Source organism: Salvia hispanica, chromosome 1, assembly GCF_029641045.1.
Source record: "Salvia hispanica isolate PSC_SH4W2 chromosome 1, Shi_PSC_v1, whole genome shotgun sequence".
In the NCBI taxonomy this organism is placed as follows: domain Eukaryota; kingdom Viridiplantae; phylum Streptophyta; class Magnoliopsida; order Lamiales; family Lamiaceae; genus Salvia; species Salvia hispanica.
Genome location: NC_142692.1, coordinates 29,269,226 through 29,294,944, shown reverse-complemented (window position 1 = coordinate 29,294,944; position 25,719 = coordinate 29,269,226). Strand labels below are relative to the sequence as shown.

At 33.2% G+C, this 25,719-nt stretch overlaps 3 protein-coding genes across 6 annotated transcripts; all 3 read right to left on the bottom strand.

Moving 5' to 3' along the window:
- Positions 1-1,594: 1,594 nt before the first annotated feature.
- Positions 1,595-4,391, bottom strand: LOC125222306 (putative E3 ubiquitin-protein ligase RHB1A). 2 transcript variants are annotated; one of them, XM_048124836.2, is made up of 5 exons: positions 4,208-4,391; positions 3,557-3,677; positions 2,565-2,889; positions 2,368-2,477; positions 1,595-2,188 (listed from the first exon to the last, which is right to left on the bottom strand). In XM_048124836.2, the coding sequence occupies exons 2-5, from the start codon at positions 3,617-3,619 to the stop codon at positions 2,144-2,146; spliced, it is 543 nt and encodes a 180-aa protein (XP_047980793.1). In that variant the 5' UTR covers positions 3,620-3,677; positions 4,208-4,391; the 3' UTR covers positions 1,595-2,143. The 2 variants fall into 2 exon arrangements, with proteins under 2 accessions (XP_047980793.1, XP_047980792.1); XM_048124835.2 differs by having other exon boundaries at positions 3,557-3,710; positions 4,208-4,389.
- A 3,667-nt stretch (positions 4,392-8,058) lies between these two features.
- Positions 8,059-11,590, bottom strand: LOC125223807 (ferric reduction oxidase 2-like). The gene is made up of 8 exons (XM_048127100.2): positions 11,320-11,590; positions 11,003-11,105; positions 10,736-10,927; positions 10,429-10,663; positions 10,019-10,346; positions 9,547-9,790; positions 8,782-9,476; positions 8,059-8,449 (listed from the first exon to the last, which is right to left on the bottom strand). Exons 1-8 carry the CDS (start codon positions 11,477-11,479, stop codon positions 8,310-8,312), a joined length of 2,097 nt encoding a protein of 698 aa, XP_047983057.1. The 5' UTR covers positions 11,480-11,590; the 3' UTR covers positions 8,059-8,309.
- A 9,782-nt stretch (positions 11,591-21,372) lies between these two features.
- On the bottom strand, positions 21,373-25,457 carry LOC125223681 (DNA double-strand break repair protein). Of its 3 annotated transcripts, none has more exons than XM_089063282.1 (7): positions 25,332-25,457; positions 25,004-25,122; positions 24,648-24,719; positions 24,143-24,176; positions 22,232-23,972; positions 21,777-21,980; positions 21,373-21,667 (listed from the first exon to the last, which is right to left on the bottom strand). In XM_089063282.1, the coding sequence occupies exons 2-6, from the start codon at positions 25,111-25,113 to the stop codon at positions 21,919-21,921; spliced, it is 2,019 nt and encodes a 672-aa protein (XP_088919408.1). In that variant the 5' UTR covers positions 25,114-25,122; positions 25,332-25,457; the 3' UTR covers positions 21,373-21,667; positions 21,777-21,918. The 3 variants fall into 3 exon arrangements, with proteins under 3 accessions (XP_088919408.1, XP_088919409.1, XP_088919410.1); XM_089063283.1 differs by lacking the exon at positions 25,332-25,457 and having other exon boundaries at positions 22,232-23,796; positions 23,886-23,972; positions 25,004-25,034; XM_089063284.1 differs by lacking the exons at positions 25,004-25,122; positions 25,332-25,457 and having other exon boundaries at positions 22,232-23,796.
- Between the last annotated feature and the right edge of the window lie 262 nt (positions 25,458-25,719).

The following is a 25,719-nucleotide window of genomic DNA, read 5'->3' as shown; positions in this document are numbered from 1 at the left end:
TTCTTGAACAGCAATATCCGACACACTATACAGCAATCTATAGATTGCTGTCTACCGTATTGAATATTGCTGTGTAGCGTTTATAATATTGTTGTATAAGCGTTGTCACGTTGTCATTTTAACACAAACCTATATATATATGACCAAAGATACACATTGGTGAGCTATTTGAGAGTCACTTAAAAATAATCTCGCACGGAGTACGATTCGAAGATAGCAAGTCAAGCTTGAGTCAGATTTTGAGCCCTCTCTATTCTACCACTATATAAGCCTCACATCCGCACTCACTATCAATATAAGACATATTCACTTTTTATTTCTTTAAGAATTATCGACTAATGCAACATAAGACACATTTAAATTCTAAAAGTATGTCAGGCTTGTTTTAGTTGTTCTTTTAAGAATTATCGACTAATGCAACATAAGACACATTTAAATTCTAAAAGTATGTCAGGCTTGTTTTAGTTGTTCTTTATCCCCATAAGTGTTTTTTCTTTTGATTTTGTACTTATTTTTATGTATTGTTGATAGAGACAGTCTTTTATTATTAGGTAGGTGGTGCCTAATACACATGTGGTCCGCCTTATATGTTTGGATGGACGACACCCAATAATTATTTTGAGTTTATTTCTAAGCTTTTGTTTCTGTTAAAAGTTGTGGTGGATATTGGACCAATACTTTGGATGAGCATTTAAGAATAATACCATAATATGTGCTACTCAAACACCATTTATACAAATATTAGAAGAGGGGCTCAAGTTTGAATTCGATATCATTATCAAGTACTTAACACACGAGCCTAGCTCAAGCTAAGCTCGAATATAATATTATCAAGCATTACATGAGCTTGAGCTTGGTAATTGGGTGGTGAAACGAGCTCGAACAATAAGATATGAACTCGAGTCAGGCTTTCATTGAGTAGTATTCGGCTTGACTTAGCTTAGCTTGTTTTGCAACCCTAGTTATTACGAGACTAGTTGATATTTTTAGTGTAGAATTAATTTAAAATGGAGTACAGAGTACTCTAGAAAACAACATTACAAAAACCTTATATAGATATTATCCTACTTTTGGCCTAAAAAATTTATCCCAAATTAATTATCATGTTATATCCAATCCACGCTGCAAAACAAGTCTTAATGTTTTAATAACACATGATAAAGTGTTTAAATAATTAAGTAAACTGAAAATACATGAAAAGGGATAAGATTGACAACGAAAATGAATCTGAATCTCACAAACATATTCTTAACTAAATATAATCCAGACAATCTCATTTAAATCATGCCCCATACCTATTATTACGAACTTTACCTCTCACCTCAATAAATGCCATTTCTTTAGGTCCAATAATTTATGATTACGGATGAACAATATGTAATAGTGACACTTACCAAGATTTAATTTTATCTAAATATTTAATTAATTAATTAATCAATCAATCAATAGTATAACGCCAATTCTAACCACCACCTCAAAATAAAATAAACACACCAATCATTCTAGATGGCAAAGGAACAGAATTCACTATGACATTCCAAAACATGCTCACTAAATTTACTCAATGTTTCTAAGAAATCTATCACGTGTATGATTATATAAATCGGCACATGTATATCACTAAATTTTTGTAATAGTTCATAAATATGTACATAAATCTATGACTAAATTTCAAAGCCAAGAACGATTCTATCACGTGTATGAGTTCATAGATCAGCACATTAAAGAAATTTACAACCAAGCCTGCAAATACTATTAAACACGAGAAGCTATATAAATTGTTTCGTACCTTAAATCTTGACAGAACATACAGAGAAATCTTGAATTGTGGTAACTATATACCTCTATATCCCCTGTCTATATGCATGCCTCTCACACTTGCAAAGCAGACAACAACCAGAAATGTTGATTCTTAGGCTTGTGGCGACAGCCCTTCTGATGAAAGAATGATGATGCCCTTCTTTATCAACGTTTCTGAAACTAATCTGTTTCAATAGGGCTGAACTGGGTCGAGACGTTTGAAATATTTACAAAGTGAAATGATCTTTGTACAAATGAATGTTGATCCATAAAGGATTGAGAATGATGAATTGCATGGATTCCTATCTATATACAAAGAAGAGCTATACACACAATAGCCAAGCTAATCACATCTTGCCACACCCACAGGAGTTTCGTATATCATTTCCTGCAATTTGGAGAAATTACGTAAGTATCAAAATTTGTTTGCATAAAATCAGCACGAAAAGTGAAAAGTGGATACGAATGTTATTTCATGATTTTGTGAGAGAAGCTACAACATTAAAGGAAGAAAAAATGAAATAGAAAAGAAATTAAGGTGTTGAGTATATTCAGGCACAGACTAACCTGATCACAGATAGGGCAGGTGTCGCTTCTTTCCATCCACTCGAGTATGCATGAAAGGTGAAAGTGATGGTTACACTTGGTCATTATTTTAGGATTCTCTGAATCATACTCTGTGATATATTGTAAAAGAAAATAGATGATAAAGCAGATATGGAAAGAATGGGAGAAAATTGAAAATATACAGCAAACTATTTTACCTTCCAGACAAGTGGGGCAGACATCTTCTTCATCCATTGCTGCTACTGTAAGTGGATTAGATTTCAAAAGCTCAGGGTCTGTCTTCCTAGGAGATAGGGGAAGAATGCCCAATTGGATATCCTTGCAAATATGTTTTCCTAAAAGCTGGCCACTTAAAGCCGCGTCTCTCGACCCAACAAGTGGATGCCCCAGAACCACATCGTATGGTATAGGTGCAGGAGGAGATCGATAAGTGTCAGGAGCTGACATGTTCAGATTTAAATCAAGCAACGGTCCACCACTGCGCGAACTGAGGAATGCATTCTCTTCTGGAGATGGATGGTACTGAATAATGATGTGACATTAAAACTAAGTGATCATAAGGAAAGAGTGCTTATTACACAATGGTAATAACTAAAAGATAGTCTACTCAAATGCAAGGAAAAATAAACTCCTTATACCCGTGAAGGATTTCAAAATGCTCAATAGTCAAGACTGTAGGGGAGAGAGCGAGATGAAGTACCATATATACATTAAAATTTAGTACTTAAGTATATAAGACTATTTATCATGTTAACAGAAATTCCCCTTTTCACATCATTTATCTCAACCAAGTTCCATGTATTGACCAAAAGACTCTCCATTACACCTTTACATCTCCGCGGGCTATATAGTTTTCAAGGTTTGTAACCATTTTTAATGTGACAACAGCAGTGCCGAAGACATATTTATGGCACTGTATCTGTTAGTCTATTACTGTTCTATCCAATCGTCCAGTATAAGTGTAATATCTACCACAGCCACAGTTTGAGTAAACTAGAGACTTGAAAATTACATCTGTATCAGACTTGGATAAAATAATATTGGACAACAGATATAACTCAGATTTCAAATTTAAAGAACTTTGTAGTGCAGAACTTATAAAATGTATAAGCAGAAAGACTATTTGCTGACTGAGATTGGCCACGGATAAAGCGCTAAAATTTAAAGAAGAACAAGTGTGGTCACTAACATAATAATACACTGGCGCTCCACGAAGCTCCAGCTTTCTGGATGATGAGCAACAACCTCCCATTTCACCAAGTCCTTTACCTAACAACTTAAACTTAATAATTTTCCAGCCTCTTTGTGCACTGTGGAATCAGAGGACTGTCACAATCAGAACTCTGCATAATTACAGAAGGAGCAGCATAGAATTAGCAAACAAGATCAAAATCATAGTATTAAGTCGATTATGAAGGTCAATTACCAAAAATTACATTCAACAAAAGTAACTATCATACTAATTTGAATACATTATGCTGCTCCAGTTACATTCACCAGTTATGTTAGAATCAAATGTTCTAACTTGTCTCTGTTACAACTCTAGTTATTCCAAAATCAGGAAATAATGTTTTCACAGTGACCTCTTTACAAACTCAAGACAAACAAAAGCTTCAAATATACCGCCACGGCTATTTTTACGCAATCTCTCAGTAAAAAATCTAGTGCCATAACCATAAATTGAAATAAATCAGTAATCAGCCACATCAATCCTTATCCAGACTTTCACAGAAACTCCATGTGCAGTAAATTCCGTTCACCAACAACATAATAAAACACTAAATCAACAAGCTTCGATAACAAAACAAAAGAAGCGGAAGAAGATAAAAAGAAATTTCACCTAAAAATAACATGCGGTTTGAAGTTTGAAGGAAGAGGCGATGAATCAGCAGTAACATGTTGCAGAAATAACTTCCAATTTCGAAATTTTCATTGGGTGATCATGGAAGTACTTACGCAAAAGGGAAATATTTGGGGAAAAGTCAAAAAATGAAATAAAAATGGAGAGAAATATAAGAGATGCACGTAATCAATTCTTGAGTGGTGCTTATCTCTTTGTTTTATTAGGCTCAACATATCATACCACTATACAATTTTATTAATAATTTATAGAAAATGTTACGAATTATATTTAAATAATAAAAATATTACCCTAGTTTCAGGTTTGTCAACTTTACTAGGAGTACTTTATTATTGTGAGTACAAAAAGTGAAAATAAATGATAATTAGAATGAGTAAAATATTTGGACTAATACACTTAGTATAACCATCTAGCTCTTTTTTTCCAAAAAAATTACTTTTGAAACACATTACAGAGCCATTGTGGAAATTAGCACTACTTCCACTAAAGACGTGCGTAAGGTGAAATTAATTATATCTACTTTAGTAAGCTTTAATATAAAACTAACAATATTGAGAAAAAATTCCATAGTCTAGACATACCAAAGTGGAAAGATGATTTAGTGTATCCCAGGTATAATATATTGACAAATGGAAATGTACATTGCTCAACTTCCAGCTGGAAATTACACCTCCACGCATGCTAGTTGTCAAAAATTTTAATATGAAAAGTATAAATATTTCATATATAAATTACATAACCATATCATTCTTGCAAAATATATTTACGCCTAGGGCTGGGAAAAAATACCGAAAAAATAATATATCGCTTGTATCGTATTGAAAAATATCGAAAAATTATCGAATTTTCGATATATCGTAATTTTCGATACGATACGATATCGTATCGTAAGTTTTCGATACGATAACGGTATGAATTTCCTTATATCGCAATATATCGTTTTATATCGAAAATACGATATATATCGAAAATTTTCGATATATCGATATTTTATTTTCGATATATATATCGATATATATCAAAATTTTCGATATATATCGATATTTAACGATATATCGAATTTCGGTACGATATATCGAAATATCGATACGATATGAAAAAATTTTGTATTGAAAGTTCGATATATCGAAACTTTCGATACGATAACGATATGAAATTCTTTCATATCGATATTTTCGATACGATACACGATACAACGTTTTCGATACGATATATCGTATCGACCCACCCCTATTTACGCCACATCTTCCATCTTCTTCAAATCGATTAAAAAAAAATCTTCACTGCAATCAATGGATTTCAAAGAATTTATATATATATATATATATATATATATATGTGTGTTCGTTTATAAGTATTTTTATTAATACCGACTACATGTTTATTCATCTAAATGTTCTATAATACATCATTACATAATTATGTATGATCCAAATGAACTAAAATTTAATCTTCTTAATCAAGTAAAATTGTTTTTTTATCATTATTATTAGCTACCTTTATATTTTAACATGGCATATAAATTAAACACTTAATCTATTTAATAGTGATTAATATATACAGTAAAATAAAAATAATTAAGCTATATAATCATTTTATTGTGTTCAATGTTATCAATTAAAGAAAAATATGCACCTGAAACGTGATTACACTCTATTATGTGTGTTCACACATATATACCTATATATATTTTATATATATTTAAATATATATTATGCTCAATATATTATCATATAGAGTGAACTATCTCAAAAGTCCCTAACGTTTTCATTTGTGACACTGCAGGTCCCTAAGAAAAAAAATATCTCTGGAAGATCCTAACATTAAATATAATCACGAATCATATTTTTTTAGACCAAAATACCCTCAGGTCCTAAAAGGGCATTTTTGTCTCTCAATTATATTGTTGACATGTGATTTCTGCCACATTTTTGTCAGAAACTTCTTATGCAATTTTCTAATAAATTCTAGTTTTTCATACGTAATTAAAATTTTGTTATTATTTACACTTTCTAATTTTTCTATAATTTGCATATTTATCATTATCTGCATTAATTAATATGAAAATAATAAAATGAGACCATTTCTTCCTTATAAAGCTCATTTTCAGGTATTTTTCGATGTTTTCTATTTCCTCTAATTTTTATTTGTTTTTTAGTTTTTTACCTTTATTTATCGATCGGTTTTATTTATTATGATAGTACCCCAATTTTCCAGTATTAATTTATAAATTTACATTGTCTTAATTTCAGATACTATTATTAATAAAAAAATCTACAAGGATTAAATAACTAATGTCACATGCTTGAATATTCAATCTATAAAGATTGATATTCATATGATGTTAAAAATTTCAGTTTGAACTAAATTAAAATTTTTAATAAAATATTAATAAATATAAAATCATCTTAAAGTTAGGCTTACATTAGCAAATTAGTTTGATGATATATAATGAAAAAATATTTTAAATGTCTGTGTTTCAAGAAAATAATTTGTATCATTTCATTAAATATGAAATATTTTTTATTCTATGTATTATTGATTTAGATTTTATTTCATAAATAACTTTACTTTTCCATATTTTTGTTGTTTCTCAATGAATTTCATATATGATATAACTATGTTTCTCAATGAATTTCATATATGATATAACTAGTACTCCCTCCGTCGCCATTAGGAGTCTCATTCATGGGCAGCACGGGTTTTAAGAAATGATAAAAAAAGTGGGTGGAAAAAAGTTAGTGGAATAGGGGTCCCACTTGTATATATTAGTTTTAAATGAAATGTGAGTGAAATGAGTTAGTGGAAGGTGAGACCCTATTACCATTTATGGTAAAAGTGAACCGGGACTCCTATTCGCAGACAGACTAAAATGAAAAAACGGGACTCCTATTCGCGGACGGAGAGAGTATATTGTTACCACTAACTAGAAATAGAGGAATATAAGATTTTTTTTTTTGTACAAATGTTGACAAAACTTTAATCACTTATGAAATATCAGAACTTATTAGGATATCACATAAGAAATTGCTTACATAAATGTGACAAAATTCATATGTCAGCGAATTTAGGAATTGCCAAAAGTACCCTTCAAGGCATTTGGGTATTTTGGTCCGAAAATTGGCTACAATTACAAGATTCGTGATTATAATTAAGGTTAGAGACTTTCGGAGATATTTTTTTTTCTTAGAGACCTGCAGTATCACAACTGGAAACGTTAAGCACTTTTGAGGTAGTTCAATCTATAATATATATTATGTATCGATATCTAATGATTGTTGTAATAATTTTTTCAGTTGATTAAAAGATAATGGGAGATTTAGGTAATACTCCTAATGTTTAATGCGTGTATATAGTATATATGGCTATGCGTAGTAGTATTAAATATGGGATAATAATAATTTCCATATAAAATCTATCTTGTTAACATTTGTGGAGGTGTAATTTCCAGCTGAAAGTTGAGCCATGTATATTTCCATTTGTCAATATGTTATAGGATAATAATAATTTTCATATAAAAATCTATCTTGTTAACATTTGTGGAGGTGTAATTTCCAGCTGGAAGTTGAGCCATGTATATTTCCATTTGTCAATATGTTATAGGTAGGACATACCATATCATTTTTTTACCTTGGTATGACTAGACTAGGGAATTTTTTCTCATCTGGTGCATGCAAATGAAAATTGGCGACTACCACTTAATAGCGGTTGTTTAAAATTTTAAATTTTGTTTACAAACTCATAGTAGTACTACCATTTTAGGTCTAAAAAGAGAACCCGTGATTCTTCATTAATTAGGATTTGGATAAAATTATGGTATACTATCTAAATTTAAAACCAAATGAATTTCACTATTTATAAATGGTGTCAAGAATTTCATAAATTGATATGACAAAATCAAAACATAACAACACGAAACCTCTATGCAATGTAAGCTGACATTTTTTGCTTCATTGCAATATTTTATTACACAGAGACAAACAAGGCTTCACTCGACTCCAATACATTACATACTGACATGAAATTTGAAAACATTAAAAACAAATATAAGAAACAAAAGAAACGTTGGTTGAAGATGAGATCACCAACTAAAACTGATGGACTCAAAATGCAGATTTTCCGCCAAACCCGAAGAACATATGTTGGCAACTTGATGCCGCAGCTTCTTCGGCCCACAAACCAGCACTCCAACGCTTGATTCCTTCCGCTCAAACAAATATCCTACATTTCCATTCATCACCAACATTTTTCTCAAAATAAATTAAATCAACGAATAAACTATTAGTAAAATATTATCCATTTTTCTATCATAAAAAAAGAATGGCTATCCGTCCCACAAAAGATGTCACACTTTTGGGACACGAGATTTTAGGAGGTTTTATTTTGTGAGTTAAGTAAAAAGAGAAAATATAATATTTATATTAATGTGATAAAGAAATTTTTTTCTAAAAATGGAAATGTGACATCTTTAGTAGGATAAATTAAAAAAGAAAGTGTGACATCTTTTTTTATGAGATGGAGGGAATACGCAGTAAGAGTTAAGATTGACTCACTCTTGAGGTCGGGCCTTTCCCCATAGTACACGTTGATCGACTCCGCGAGCGACTGCTGGGGCAAGCTCTCCATCTCCCTCCCTGCCACGTAACACGGTGACGCGGTCGGCGTCGCCATGTTCTGGATCTGCGTGGTCTCCTTAGCCCCGCGCTCCTTGCTCCACACGAACCCCGCCGTCGCAGCCACCACCACCGCGCCGCAGATGAACAGCGCGTGGAGCGCGGCTCTCGCGGCGGAGGAGAATATCGCGTTCGTGTTCCGATCGATAGGGTATATGTAGTACCTCGTCAGGATCCCAATCGAGACGAGGTAGATGATGAATGATCCGGCGATGACGGCGCCGAGCCACAGCCACTTGTTGTCGTTGCCTAGGGTTGCGGCGAGGGGCGCGTCGGCCGGGCGGGGCTTGAACCACACGATGCGGGCAGATTTCTTCTCCTGTCGTGGCTGTTGCTGTGGCTTCTCTCTTGTGACGTAGGCCTCGATTTGGAGGTTTAGGTTGGGGAGGGGGGCGCTGGAGATGGGGAGGATGAGGTCGAGGATGGTGAGGTCTGTTGAGTTTTTGAAGGCGGTGATGAGGAGGATCTGTGGGGTCTGGTTTTTTAGGGTTTCGGCCGTGTGGATGAGGTCGCGGATGATGGAGATGAAGGGCGTCACGCCGCTTCCCCCGCTTACCATCACTAGAAGATCATGCCTGCGAAAAAAAACGTGTAGTGTTATGTAACAAACAGGAAAACTCATCTCAAAAGACTAGTCTGTCGTACCTTAGGAAATCGGTTGAGGCAGGTCCGTAAGGGCCTTCGATGGAGACATCGAGACGTGGGGGTGGAGAGGGTGAAGCAACCAAGTCGTTGAGTTTACTGGTCCACTTTCCGTCCCCTTTGATGATCACACTTATTGTATCACTTTCCAAACTACTACTTGAACTAATAGTAAATGGATGCCATTGCAGCTTAGAAATGCTGGGCACATTCACAAACATGATACTAGTTGGACTGTACTTCAAACCTGACATAAACCATCAATCAATCCTCAAAACCAACAACATACATAATCAATAGTTGTTAGAATATAGTACTACTAAGGGGTGTTCGGTTTGCAAGATTGTATCATGGGATTAAATATACAGTGTGTTTGGTTCATGAGATTCAATCGCACAACTCAATCCTAGATTGTATCTTGGTATTATCTTGTCTTGGAAACCGAACACCACCTAAATGTAAATATATCTAGTACCTTTGTTCTTGGAGAAGTTGAGCTCAACAGTGTGGCATGGAAGAACCCTAGCGGAGAGGAGGCGGACGTGTTGCCTGGACTGCAGGAACCTAAGATATCTGTCTACGATGAAGAGGAAGAAGCCCGGGAGCATGATGGAGGCGAAGCTGATGCCAACGTGAAGAACAAAGAAGAAGACAAATATAATGTAGAGATGGTGAGTGTAGAAGAAGAGCTCAAACACTCTTCTTCTAATCCTTGGGTATGTGGTAACCCATAGGAATAGTCCAGCTAGCAAAGATATCTCTCCTGCTAAGTTTGAGACTCCTGTATTCTTCCATTCCACCATCTAAAATTTACACCAAGATTACCAAAAATAAGTTGAATGTTTCCAATATATTATATAGGAAAATGAAATAAAGTAAAAGTACCTGAGATAGTTGATGAGTGGAAACCCAAAATATGATGTAAGAAAGGCCATGGGCAGTGAAGAAGGTCATGACAATATGGCCTAGCCATATGTGGTATTTCACACTAGCCTCCGATGTTAGCCCCATAAACTGGAGGACCGACGATCCACGTGTCACCGGGAAGAATAGGAAGGTCAGTGCTATGTTTCCAACCAGCCCCAGCCGGAGCGCCGCCATGTCCAGCTTTGCCTCCCACCTGCATCAATCAATATTATCATAAAATCATCATAGTAAATAAATTTTGTAACTAGTAAATTAAATATCTTACACTTTTTCACCATCTAGTGCGGCGGACTTGGGGGTAATTCGGGAAAAATCATTATGGAAATAGGTAGCCAAATTCCAAACGAGAAGAGCAATAAACATGAGGAAAAAAGCAAGCTCTATTCTGGAAACAATTCCTAGGCCTTTGATGATCATTGGCCTCTTCCATATCTCTAGCCGATTCTCTCCATCTCCACTGTTCATAACTAAAGTGTGAAATAAAAAAGTAGAGCCATATTATACAATAATTAAATTAATTGCGTATGCCCACCTCTTAGTATTGTTAATTTCCGATTTTTTGCCTAAATGGAGATATATACATCCCAATAGTGCAATTAACAAAAGTGGAGATGTGAAGACCAACAAAGTTGCACCTGCAAATTAAACAACATTAATATAGGAGTAAGTGATGATTCATAAGAGTATAATAAATATGCTTCTTAATGCATGTACGTATCGTGCTAACTATCACGAGACAAAAAAATATAGAAAAAGATGAGAAAAGTTTAAGTGACCAAATTAAACACAACATAAAAAAAATTGTGTATATGATGCATATTTTTAATTTTCATGAGAGTTTTATGAAACCTTGGTTAGTTCCGAAGTAAGTGGTGGTGGTTTTAGCTCGGAGCACCGGCAGCCACGTCACTTTATAGGCGTTTGTGGGCATCCCCACCAGCAAAACCAGGTAACCGCCAAACACCGCCACCGCCACCGCCAACGCCGCTATCGCCGCCCGGAGAGCCATATATGTGTATATGTTAAATTTTGTAGTATGAATCTAAATAAAGCCACTATCTCTCTTGTTTAATTTGTTGAGATATACTTATATATGTAGTGTTTTTTTTAGGGAAGTAAGGGATTGTGTAGAATGTTATTGAAATGGATTGGAGAATGTTAAGGGAATGTGAGGTATATATAGAGGAATAGGAATATATATATATATATATATATATATATATATATATATATATATAAAGGTGTGACAACGGCTTGCAAGATTTGTTCACTACCTATATAGTTGACTTATTCATCTAGCAAGAACCTTGGTGATCTTCTTGATTTTCATATTTTTATTTCACATTAGTGATTGATGCATTCGAGAAATAAATGGAATGACGTAGTTGAAGAATGATCAAGTGTAAAAATAAAATTGGGTGTGACATGGAAGCAGTTGACATTCTCTTCTAAGGTAACAATCTTGGCGATATTAAGCTTTTGGAAGAAGATAATTGCATGTACCATGCAACATTAAGTTGTACGTCACTAGCTATAACGCAATCTAAACCAATGAAAATACTCCCACTCTAGTTTTTTAATTAGAAAAATTAAATAAATAGTTTTTCTTAAAATCTTTGATTTGAAAGAAATACGTTGTTTTATTTTGATTTGGGGTGTGTCGTAAGATAGTAGAAGTTGACTAAGGAATGGTGGGATTAGTTTGTTTGCTAATTAAAGGGGAGTGTGTTTTTGTTAATCAAGAATCGTGGTTCAGTGTGCTCTACATGTGTTTGCTACGTGTTCGACCTTCACCTCTCATTTCATTAATTAGTTATATTATTATATATAGAGTTATAATCAATGTCGAACCATTCTTAAAGACCGAACTAGAGATCAAATTTAGACCACTCATTTTTCTTTATATTATGATAATGATTAATTTAGAATTAATTTAATATTTTATTAAATAAAAACGTTTTTAATTTATTTATTTTTTTAATTTAAAAAAAATTAATTTTTTTTAAATTTTTTTAAACAAAAAATTTTAACTTTTTTTTTAAAAAACTGAAATTAAAATTTTTTAATTTTTTTTTATTCGATAAAAGCTTGCTGGAGTAAATAATGAACTATATTCACTACATAATGAACTAAATGAATGTATGTTATGAAGTAATTTTTCGCATTCATTATATACTGAATTTACTTCAACTGAAAGATAATTATGTCATAACACATTATGGAGTAATAAAATAATAAAATGAAGTAATACATTAAATGAAGTAGTAAACTAATGAAGTGAAGTAATAACATAACTGAATGAAGTAATAAACTAACGGAATGAAGTAATAACATGACTGAATGAAGTACTAAACTAATAGAATGAAGTAATAACATGATTGAATGAAGTGATAAACTAACGGAATGAAGTAATAACCCTAAACCCAACTAAAAGATAATTATGTCATAACACATTATGAAGTAATAAACTAATGAAATGAAGTAATAACATGACTGAATGAAGTAATAAACTAACAGAATGAAGTAATAGCATGAATAAATGAAGTAATAAACTAACGGAATGAAGTAATAGCAAGACTGAATGAAGTAATAAGCTCATAACAATAACATGACTGAATGAAGTAATAAGCTCATAACAATAACATGACTGGATGAAGTAATAAACTAACGGAATGAAGTAATAACATGACTGAATGAAGTAATAAACTAACGGAATGAAGTAATAACCCTAAACCCAACTGAAAGATAATTATGTCATAACACATTATGAAGTAATAAACTAATGGAATGAAGTAATATCATGATTGAATGAAGTAATAAACTAACGGAATGAAGTAATAGCACGACGGAATGAAGTAATAAGTTCATAACATACATTCATTTAGTTCATTATGTAGTGAATATAGTTCATTATTTACTCTAGCAAGTTTTTATCAAATTAAAAAAATTAAAAAAAAATTAAAAAAATTAAAAAAAAATTAAGTTTTTTTAAAAAAATTTAAAAATTAAAAAAAATAAAAAAAAATAAAAAATCTAAAATAAATGTTTTTATTCAATAAAATATTAAATTAATCATAACCATAAGATTAAGAAAAATGAGTGGCCCTAATTTAGTCTCTAGTTCGGTCTTTAAGGATGAATTTGTGGTTAATAGGACTTATTATATATAAGCTTATTTGTAATATCTCATTTTAAAGTGTGATTTGCAACCATTGCACATAATCATGGATTTAAGACATGTAGACAATTTTAATTTTAAAGATAATTAAAAGTGAATCGGGTGAACTTACTCGATATTTTAGTAACGAACACCATGATTATTTACACGTGGACAACAAGTATATGCCACAAAGTTATAAGGAAAATATTATAGTGATACCGGTTATTGGTCTATTAATACAACAATTTTGGTTTAATTTATGAATTGTACATTGGTTAAAAATTAGTGCAACCATATGCATCCACTCTTCTAGAACTTAAAATCTCAGCCATAAAAGTTGCCGTACTATAATTAATGTGTGAGTTTATGAAAGTAAGATGAGTCATTTGGGAAGGAAAAAATCATGTTCAAAACTTGATACTATTACAGATTCTAAAGTATTAATGTGAGGTTCTCAAATCATTACTGAGACTTCAATTTTTGTTATTTCTCATTTTCTTGCTTTAGCATAAGAGAAAAAAGTAGCCATAATTTAGGGAAGACAATATTCCCCAACCATAATATACATAAAAAAGGGAGATGAAAATGTAAAAAAGAAAAAGAAAAAGTGGACCATTCCAAATTCCAATAGTGAATTTAAAGAGATTGCTTTGGAAGGAGAAGTGGCAAAGTTTGATTCAAAAACATTATGATTAAATGTAGCAAATTTTCTTAGAGCACTTTTAGTGCCATAAGAAAGCCAGTCTACTATCAAAATGTTTTAGGGGACCATATGCCAAACCAATTTTAATTTCTTTTTGTACTTGCATGATTTGATTTTCTCTACAAGCGTCAATTTTTGAGCGATTTTTATCGTGAAAACAAGCAAATTGAGTGCACAAAAAGATAGTTTAAATCATAAAAAATAGAATTGTCAAATAGATTGGGTCGGATCATCCATGTCCATACATACATAAACTGACAAATTGGAATAATGAGATTCAATATTTCTAATCATATCCACCATTTAACTCATTGTGGCCATTTGTTTTATAAATTAAACTCATAATTGAAATAGGCTGCATGGTTATAGAAAATGTGAATAAAAATGCTCCATATGTTTCTTAGTTGTACAAGTTATTTGTTGTTGCTAAACTGAAAATGTGAATAAAAACACTCCATATATATGTTTCTTAGTTGTAGTAGTATAAGTTTATTTGTTGTTGCTAAACTAAAAATGTGAATTTGGCAAATAAATACTCCCTTATTCCATAATAGTGAAGTTATTTTATTATTTTGATATGAAATTGATATGTTTTACAATAGTGGAGTTATTTTATTTTTAACAAAAATCAACACATATTATCTCTTTATTCTCTCTTCATCTATCTACATTTTTCATTTCTTACTTTATTTTTTCTATACTTAATTCATTTAATACAATTCTTTTTAAATCGCGTGTTAAAAAGAAACGTCTCCACTGCTGTAAAATGGATGGTGTACAACATAGTTGGATAATTCTCGTGGGCTTGATTCTAAACTTGTCTATGAAACTATAAATAAACGGTATAATACAAGTATATGGTCAGCCCAATGAGTGACCCACGCATTACTAATCAATTCTAGCCCATTTAGACCACCTTCAACTATACACCAAATCTTATTTTTGGTGTAAAAATATGCTCCAACCATACTCCATACCCATACCCATTTTTGGATTTTTTAATCAAACAACACCAAATTTGAAGTGAACACCAAAATTGAGTATCTACTGCAAAAAAAATTTAAATATTGCATAATAGTCCTTATTATTAATTTGATAGTTGAATCAGCCAGCGGCCAATTTGTATACTGTCAATTTATGTACTAGTACTAGTACTTGATAGTTAATTCAAACCATCAACAATATAATTTAGACACAATTTGTTCACGGAATTTACATATATTTTTCTAATAAAAATAATTAAATAGAAATTATCAAGCTGACCATATTATAATAAATTATATTTTTTTACAAATAATAACTAATAAATTTACTAAATAGGAACGAATATTGCTAAAAAAATCTTGTTATTATTTCAAGAGTATATGACCTGATATGACGCAATAAGAAATAAAAGTGCTCATCTGGAACTTCAAAATGCGCTAGTTGATCATTTGTGGGAACAATACACAAATTTCGAGTCTTGAATTCTAGCTATTTTTTATGTTTATCGTGATATGTTTTATGTAATTGCGATATATTTAAATGAGTTTCAATTTATATTTGAATTTTATTATTGCAAGTTTAGTGTATTTAATTTTAAAAGTAGTGTAATTTTTTTTAATATAAAGTATATTTAATATATAAATATATTAATAAAAAAAATTGTATAACTATTTAAGTTACATAAATTATTGATAAAATATTGTGGGACTAATATGTAATTTAAGTAAACATGTAGGTATAATTGAAAAAGGTATAAAAAGAATATAAATATGGAATATTCTTTTGGGTTTGAGTTTAGAATAAATGATTGGAGTAAAACTACTTTTTGGTGTGATTTAAACTCAAAAATGGGTTTGAGTTTGGTGTAAATGGTTGGAGATGGCCTTAAGTAATTAAATTACATGACACAATTAAGAGTGTGGTGCGAGTGTGATCGTAACTTCAAAATGACTAGTTCGAAGTAGGGTCGTTATAAATTTGTATTTTATAAACTGTTTACGAAATTTTAATTCATAATAATATTTAGTTTGATAGGTATCTACTCCCTTCGTCCCTTAGAGCATTCATAATGGAAGGGCCCTCTCATTCCAATTTTCACATCGGCATTTGGCCAAAGGGCCTATCTCCCTGCAATTAGAGCTACCCAAGGTTTATCGAACCGGTGGTTAAAACCAAAACCGTAACCGCCGGTTACAGTTTCGAATCGAAACCGTGAGAAATATTCCGAACCGAAACCATGAATTTTAGAACCGTGGTTCGGTTCAGTTTCCAAATTTTTCGAACCGAACCGCCGGTTCCGGATGGTTCGGACACGAAATTATTCTCAAATAATTTTGAATCTTATAACTAATTAACCTAAAATTTTAAAATTCTCATCTAAAAAATCTTAGGATTAGCATTTTAACAAATTCGCACAAAATTTGTCAATATACGTGGGGCCTGAGAGTACAGACAAGTTTTCAGTTCCTAACGAAGTTCTTGGCTCGTCTGGGCTCTTGACCCTCTGCGTTGTGGGATGCACAATGGATTTTCGTGTTGAGGTAAAATGTGTTAATAAATTAAGCACCTATGGAGATATACTTGATGATTTCGCTCGCTGCAATAGTCACTTTTAATTGCTCTATATTGTTTTGTCTGCACACATGAATAATTATAAAAAAAAGAGTGAACATGAATAATTGTGAAAAAAGAGTGAGTTGGAATCAAAATTCATACAACAAGAATTGTTGAACTGCCTACCCGATGCAACACACAACTAGTCTCTTTAGGTGGATGAGTATTTAAATTTTAAGTGAGATAATTATCTTAAACTTTTCAGTCTAGTTAGGAGAACTTTTGGTTTTCCAGCGTGATGGATTCTGATTAGGGGCTTCTGACATAAGATCAAACACTTAACAACATGTAGTTCCAGAATGTCTACCCTGTTGAACCTCTGCGTGGTGGATTTTAGAATTGACGTAAAATGCAAACTACTAGAAAAGCTTCATATTGCTAATCTATCTATTTACGAGAGATATAATGACTTGATTTTAAAATGTACCAAATTGGAGAGAGCGGAAATAGGGTACATAGAGAATGATTGCAAAATGTAGTCTGTGTTAGAATATTAATAAATAAACTTAATTTTATAATGGAAATATCTAGATATTATAAAAATATCTAGATATTATGTAGAATTTTCTAAATATCAGTAGGTACTAAAATATCAAGATATTTTAGGAGAATTTTCTACATTGTAGATATTTCTTCTTTCGTCCACTATTAGGAATCTTATTTTTTGGCGGCAGGATTTTAAGAAATATTAAGAAAAGTGGGTGGAAAAAAGTTAGTGGAATAGGGGTCTCACTTGTGTATATTAGTTTTAAATGAAATGTGAGTGGAATGAGTTAGTGGAAGATGAGACCCTATTACCATTTATGGTAAAAGTGAACTGAGACTCCTATTCACGGACGGACTAAAATGGAAAAATGAGACTCCTAATCACATAGGAGAGAGTATTTAAGAAAATATTTAGATTTTTATAGAAACAGTGAAACTCTTCTTTTTAGAAAACATAAACAAGTGAACAATTGCCAGTAGTTCCCCATGGTAATGATGGTAGGTTGTGCTGGGATTTGGTGCCCCTTGCACATTGGAAGACATGTACAAAACAAATAAATCAGACACAGATCTATTTGACCTATTATGTGATTAATCAATTCACATGTTAAACAGATAATTGCATGCTAGAAGGCAAATAATTCATGCTCAAAGAAAGTAAATCCTAAAACATGAATTCTACGGTTTAGAGTTACCGATTTGATTCTCCAAAGAATCGTCGATTGCTCGCGCCTTCTCCACGTGATGATCTTCAATACTAGACCACGGATCTTCTGACTGGTTCCCGAACTGTATCTCGATATCAGGGTGGGCTGATCTTATCAAAATACTAGCACTCGAATAAAGAAGACAGAAAAATCTCACGAAGGAGAGCTGAGAGAATTTTTTAGCTTCTCTATAAACAGAGGGGGACGAAAATTTCTACTACTTATTATTATTGTGTTTCTGTCTCTCCTTTATTCTCCTATTTATATTAAGTTCATATTGGGCCCAGTCAGGGATCTATGGAAGGTTTTGGATATGGGCTCCCCAATTAGCTTTTTACTAATAAAATTGAACCCACAATTTAATACAAGCTTATATTGGAATATTACGAGCAGCCACTACAGAAGTAATATTGCACTCCCCATCCAAATCTGAAATTATAAGTAATCCGGGTTTCCGTTATTTATATTATTTATTTCCCACGCTTAAGATATAAATGTCCATTAATTAGTTAATGTCTGTTATGGACTTGATTAATTAACATATTATTAATTCCAAGAGTGGACTTAGCAAGAAACACTTATTTATTATTCATAGAGTAATAAAACTCCAACTGGCCAGTTTCCCGAATAATAAAACCTTGTTCGAGCTCCTCTTGAGAACATTATCAAACGAGACTCGCCTCGTGCACGATTCAACATAATAGAAATCCTAGCACCGATGGATATTAATCACCACTACCCAATATATCAGGATTATTGGGTTGCGAAAAACCCGCACCATTTGATAAGTCAAAGTAGTGCATAATCAATACCGTATGCTCAATGCTAACGTGTGTAGATTAAGAAATAGTTATTTATCAAGACCTAGTCTTTCAGTAGATAGCATAAAGACACGTCTTGCCGTTAGATCCATTCAGTACTATACCACACCAACGTCATCTTATTTCAGAAAGGCTTAGAAATAATCGGACTGACATTGCAACATTTCATGATAGGTAGTCTAAGCCTATCTGGGTTGTGAAATTCTTCTTTTTCTTTTGCAAAGCATTGCATAGAACCGACTGTGTTACCTTAAAGTGGACGACGCCCACAACCAGTCTACTAAGCAAAAGACTTAGACTTTGTTTGCTTCTTATACATTTAAATGTTTATAAAACATCTTATAAATGCACAAGCAAACAATGTAATAATATACTGATTCTATTCGTGCGTAACTGCTCGAATAATACTGAATCGGGTTAAAAGTGGATTATAGAGTTTTACGTATACAAGCAAGATTCTATTCGAGCGAAACTTGCTCGAAACATACTTTACAGTATACCAAACCTAACAGGCTGCAATGGAAGGGCCCTCCCATTCCATTTCATTTCCACATCATCACTATTTTGTTTTAATATTTTAGCACTTTTATATTTAATATGTTATCAAATTAAATAGATTTAAATGCACAAAATATTAATACGCAAATCTTCGTTGTATTACAATATTAGAAAATAGGATACAACGAGATGCAAAAATATTATAGTACATGAAATAAATTTTAGTTTATCTCAAATATGTGATAACTTATTAATTAATTAAATGAAAACCTAAACTAGGCCATCTCTAATTTATTGTCCATTTATTTAATAAAATTATTGGCCCACTAATTTATTGTCCATTTATTTAATAAAATCATTGGCCTATTAATTTAAAGTTTAAATATAAATTAGGGTTTCATTTTCTTATTCCTCAACCAGTGCATTTTCTTCTTCTTCCTCCTCATCCTCCTCCTCCTCCAGGTTTTCTTCTTCTTCCTCTCTCTCTCTCTCTCTCTTTTCTATTTCAGCAAAAAAAAGATCATAGGGTCGGTCGTCGGCCCTCTCACCACAATGGAAGGCCGAATCGACGACCCTATAGGATCGGCCAAGGCTGATACATCGGCCTGTTGGGGGAGAGGGGAGGGGGCCGATCGACGGCCGTTCCGCCGCAGTGGTGGGGCGATGGAGGCAAATGGGGAAGGCCCTTCCATCGGCCCTCAATTGCTAATTCTCTTAGAATTAGACCACATTTGTCATTTTGGGATGTCCCTTAAAAATAGACCAATTATATTTTCAGAAAACTTTTTTCTCTCTAATGAGGTAGGTCTCATTCTCTACTAACAATACTTCAATCACTTTTTTATTTATATTTCTCTTACTTTACCAATTGGATATTAAAACTCGTGTCATATTAACGTTGTTTATTTTTTAGAGACGGATGGATAATAATTTACCATGTGTGTCACTTTTTGATATCAATAATATTATTACTACTACATATAGGAACGTTACAAAATTTCTAGTAAAATGTTACTGGGATAAAGCATAAAGCTCACATTGTTTAGTTAAATTTGATGTTATTTATTTTTAGGGATTCATTCTTTCGAGTAGTTTAATTATAAGATACTTTCAGAATTCAGCAACTCTATACCAGTATTTGTTATATTAGATACTCGATTATTGTAAATGATTAGATTGTATAACATATTAATGATGACTTTACTAACAATGCAATAATTTTCTATCATAGGACAAGCAAATGAAGTACTATATGTAGACGCAAAAGAATATTCAATAAAACCATGAAACAGAGAAAGAACAAAGTGGCACTAGATAAATAGTTATCCTAAACTAATCCCTTTAATTATGACACGAATAATTAAAGATAGGTGATTTTCTACATTACTAACAATGCATTGATTTAATTTGATAAAACAAACAATTGAAATATTGTGTATATGATGCATAACATTCAAATTTACCACGACGGACAGAAAAAACAAAAGTGGCATTAGTTAATTTGTTATCGTAATTCGTAAACCAACACTCTTCCACTTAATTATCACAGTAATATAAAGATAGGTGATTTTCTGCCGATCGGATTAATCCAGATATTGGCATTTAATATCATGGAGCCTTAAAAAAGCGTTGAAATTTTTTCTACAAACTTCGAAATTGACAAATAATATAGATAGTTTTTCTTAAAGTACAATCTCCAAAATTGTTCTTCAATCTATTAATATAGCCAAAAAAATTTCATTAGTTGACAAATAACAAATTTAGGGTAAAGTTCGTAATATTATTTGCTAATTTCAAAGATCGTGAGAAAACCCAACTTTTTGAAAGTTCTATCATATAAAGTGCCAATATCTCTTAAAAATATTGTCAATAATAAACAGTATTTTGCATATCACAATTAATAAATCCAAAAAAAATATACTCCAATGATGATGCAAGTTCAATGATGAATCAAAATGGCTAAAACCATTTCCTGTTACGAGTTACATCAAAGCTCCATCAAATTTACACGGTACAACTGAATCAAGTTACAAGGTACAACCTAATCGATTTCCTGTTAGATCAGACAACCTAATCAAGTTCAGGCAAATCTAAATGTAAAAATCTACAAATAACTACTACTGTAATACACAAATGTCTGAATTCTGATCGTTCTACCATGGTTCTTGCATCCTAACAAACTCCCAGGATTGTAACTTCACAGCTTCCATATTAGACCCTGGTCCTGCAAATGATCACAAACTTTACTTTCCACTTGACATTTTATGTAAGATTCTGGCACTATCTTCAATACACAAGCCCTTAAAAATGAAGAAGGCGGCCTGTTATAATACCATGATTTGACAAGGAAATGAAAATGAAAGCAGCGACTTGGGGATTGGCTAGTCATTTGATTACTTTGATATCATGATATGTATGCCCTGGTATCCTCATGGGTAGACAAGACAATTTTGTGACTGACAGACTTGTGAAGGCCTACAACTCAAGCGCCTTCTTCCACATTTCAGTGAACTTGGACACCACAGAGTCCGAAAATTCTGCAGCAAAAATCATAAGAGTACAGGATCAAGAACCACTAAGGCCAATTGAACAAGTAGATTTTCTTACTCGGGATAAAAGCAAGAAAAACAAGACAAATAATAATAGCATAGTTGATGAGGAAAAGGGCTGTCAAATGTACATAGAAATCCAACGACACCCTTCTTTGCAGAGAGTTAAATCCATATAATATAAAGATGACACCAAACATTATTTTTTAATGAAGCAGAAATGACTGAAAGAAAATTACCTTCAGTATCTTTAAGGACTGGAGTACGGCTACGTAGATAAAATCTATCATCTTTGTTCAGCTCTATACCTTCGGTCTTGGCTAGTGTGTCCAGCATGTAACCCACAAAATGATAGGCCGCAATACTAGTAGCATCACATGCTTCTTGGAGCTCAAGGTATCTATTAACTGACTTGCTCTGCTGATCAACAATATCTGTTTCTTCTACTTTGATGTCAGAAAATCCATTTTTAGTTGTTCCTGGAGAGAAACTTGTAGCTTCTTCATATTTATATTCAATGTGGCTTGATTTTCTGGCAGGAGAGGGAGACAGAAAAGACATACGAGCTTTAGTTGTCACTTTTGCGGAATCAGAGCAAGCAGGTTTTGATTCCTCAGCTTTACATTCCGATGGAAACTCTTTCCCCAAGCATTGACTATTGGGAGACGGAGGTAAGCGTTTATTTCTTTTACTTCTGTGAACAGGTAAACTGAACTCTTCCGGGTTTGTCTCCCCAATACTTTCTGTTTGGACATATGAACTACAAGAATGAAATTCAAAATGCTGCAAATCATCCTCCATTTGCAGATGATCACAAAAAACACGATGAGAATCGCTTCCATGGAAATCCTCCATGTTTGAATGAACAAATTCTTCATCAAATTTATGTTCTGGAAGCAAGTTCGCTACAACTTCTTTGGCTTGAGCACTGATATTTAGGAGAAGTTGCACCTCCTTTTCTATTTCCTCTTTCATCAACTCTTTGGAAGATGATAAAACTTTAGAGGAACTCTTTTTGGCAGACCCAAGTTGAGGTCTATTATTGATTATGTCAAGAGATTCTATCAAACACCCAGGGATATTCTCCATATCACTGCACTCATAAAGGTAATCAAACAATATATTCCGTATTGACATAGGCACTCTATACGAATTCAACTGAGGAGCCAACAAAGGCTGCACTTTACTCATCAGCACTTTTCTCGATTCAAGTATGCTCTGACCTTCCTTGGATGATTTTAATACGTCCTTTAGTTCGTTTAATACGTGAATAGCTTTAGCTATATCTTTATGCAACGCTACCATCTGTGGTGAAAATCTCCCGAAGTCTCTTATAACTGGACGGTTCAATATTAGGTTCAAAGTTAAGCTTGCAACTCCTAGTGCCCCAACCAATTCCTCTCGAGGTTCATCTCCTCCTCCAATGTTTGATACCATCTTTGTGAACTCTATACTCACCATTTTGGCCAATTTATCCCTAGTGCGTGTAGGTCGTATGACAGGACAAGGGATGTGTCCTTTAATACCTTTCAGCTTCCTAACCATTGCATGTAGTGCTCTAGAAGGGAAATGCTCTAGCTCCTCAAGTACCTTGAATGCAGCTACACAACAGGATTCAGGAGTGAAGTGCATGGTCATATTACACCCAAAATTAGTCGGGTCTCTTAATAGTAGTGAGCATCTTTTCAGCTTTGATCTGGAAATGTCATTTTTGTCAGCAATAAACTTCGGAAGCAATTCTTTGATTGTATTCATCACACCCCCATTTGTCTGATCAAATATATCCAGTCCCTCAGTGAGTATACTGGCAAAGGAACATAAGCCTTTATCAGTCATAGCCTCCAAGAGGAAAGATACCTCTTGAAAACCATCACTTGAATTAAGTAGTATTACACCATCTCGATCAAAAATATGATCCTCTTGGCTGTTAGGAATTTCAAAAGCCTTCTCGATACAAGTCCTGATGTCTTCATAACCCCCCTAAAATTAAGGTGAAAAACTACTTGTGATATCAGCTAAAAACAACCTCAATATGCAACAAGGCAACCATCCTACCACCAGCATTTAAAAAGTCAACCAATTTATTTTAATTTTTCTCCCATATACTATAAAAGCTTACTAGTCGCTTTATAGAGCAGCAGGATACTTACATCATCTTTTCTAAGGAAAGATTCAGGCAATATCCTGCAAGTGCAAAGACAACACAAGAAGTAAGTAATCACTGCATTTATTGTCACGGAGTCAAACAAAAAGTTTTGAGGATGCAACCAGCTCAGTCCTAAATGAATAAGAGCTTAGTTCGCCACAGATTCAATATCAACACTAAATCCAAAGTTCCTACATCTACAATGAGCTCCTGGCCTTGCCAGAATCAAATTGAACTAAAAACAGAAGATGTTTTCATCCTTTTAGTCAGCTGAATCTACCACACTTACAGGAAAAAGGAAAAAACAGAGACTTGGTCAGATGACCATAACTGTTTTAACCACAATAATACCAACAACACAATTTAGAATTTTCCTTTCAATAATTATGTATGTTATTGATCTTAATAGGATAAACACAGGATATCACGAACCAATCATATCCTGATTGAAAAAATGATGTATGCTTTAGTAAGAGCATAAGAACACAAATAAGCGCACTTTTACATACATATCATTGGGAGGCAGTAATTTGTCAATCCTCTTTTGCTCCGATTTGGACAAAGGTAGATCCATCAACCACCTGCCAAAAATAGAGTTAGGGGATGTTGGTTTGCAAGATTGTATCCTGGATTAATATATAGTGTGTTTGGTTCATGGGATTAAATCCCACAATTCAATCCTAGATGGATAGGATAATTAGTCATAGCTAACCTCCTAGTCCTATGACTAAAATAATCTCACAACTTAATCCAAGATTATATCTTGGTAGGAGTATTATTTTATCTAGGAAACCGAACACCACCTTAAGAAATTAATTTAGTAATCAAAAGAAAATAGAAAGTTACTCCTAGAAGATTGAGGTACCTGCGCTTGAGCCTCATTGCAGCCTCATGCCACCCAACTTGATCTGCTTGTACTCTCACATCATCATTATAGCATTCCTGTTCCAGTGGTCCCACAAAATCCTCAGCCATTGTATCCAACTGTTGAGCAATTTCGACAAAATCACAAGAATAATGAAATCAGATCGAAGCGTCAGGTAATTGTTTTCTCTCGTGGGGATACCAACAAAAAACAGATGCAGTTGCAGATTATAACAATCAACAATTTCAATTTCTCTTTAAATTAGTAATTTAGAGAAGCAGAAATCAATTAGCAGACTATGATATCTTTTGGGTTTACTATTCAATACCGAGAGAGAGAGTGAGAGGGGGATTAGGTGCTGAAAAGCAGTGGCGCGGCAGGAGGAATCACGCCGCGAGGATCGATTGGCAGCGGGATAGCGATCGGCAACCGCGGGTGGTGGCAGTCCTTGAGCCGAGAGAAAGATGGAGAAAGAGATGCTGATATATATAAAGGGAATCGGAAACTGTGTGAGTTTGAGATATCGCCGGAGAGAAGAAGGGAAGGAAATTGACAGAGACGCGATAGGGTTTAAGCAGTCCAAGATTTTTACGAGTGAACATATAAATGAGATTAATGATCTCTTTTTTTTTTTTCCTAATTTTGAAATAGACGGAGTATTTCGTATTTTAGGTAATGTGGTTGGGTCATTTTTTAATATTTTGGGGAATAATATT

Excerpts from the sequence above, each read along its gene's own strand:
- LOC125222306 (XM_048124836.2), bottom strand. The coding sequence starts at position 3,619 with ATGGGAGGTTGTTGCTCATCATCCAGAAAGCTGGAGCTTCGTGGAGCG. Across the intron at positions 2,478-2,564 it reads CTGCCCCACTTGTCTGGAAG|AGTATGATTCAGAGAATCCT; the intron begins GTAAAATAGTTT and ends AATATATCACAG. Across the intron at positions 2,189-2,367 it reads CCTGCCCTATCTGTGATCAG|GAAATGATATACGAAACTCC; the intron begins GTTAGTCTGTGC and ends TCCAAATTGCAG.
- LOC125223807 (XM_048127100.2), bottom strand. The coding sequence starts at position 11,479 with ATGGCTCTCCGGGCGGCGATAGCGGCGTTGGCGGTGGCGGTGGCGGTG. Across the intron at positions 10,928-11,002 it reads GAAATTAACAATACTAAGAG|TGGAGATGGAGAGAATCGGC; the intron begins GTGGGCATACGC and ends AGTTATGAACAG. Across the intron at positions 8,450-8,781 it reads GGAAAGGCCCGACCTCAAGA|GATATTTGTTTGAGCGGAAG; the intron begins GTGAGTCAATCT and ends ATGGAAATGTAG.
- LOC125223681 (XM_089063282.1), bottom strand. The coding sequence starts at position 25,113 with ATGGCTGAGGATTTTGTGGGACCACTGGAACAGGAATGCTATAATGAT. Across the intron at positions 24,720-25,003 it reads GCAATGAGGCTCAAGCGCAG|GTGGTTGATGGATCTACCTT; the intron begins GTACCTCAATCT and ends TATTTTTGGCAG. Across the intron at positions 23,973-24,142 it reads CTTTCCTTAGAAAAGATGAT|GGGGGTTATGAAGACATCAG; the intron begins GTAAGTATCCTG and ends CCTTAATTTTAG.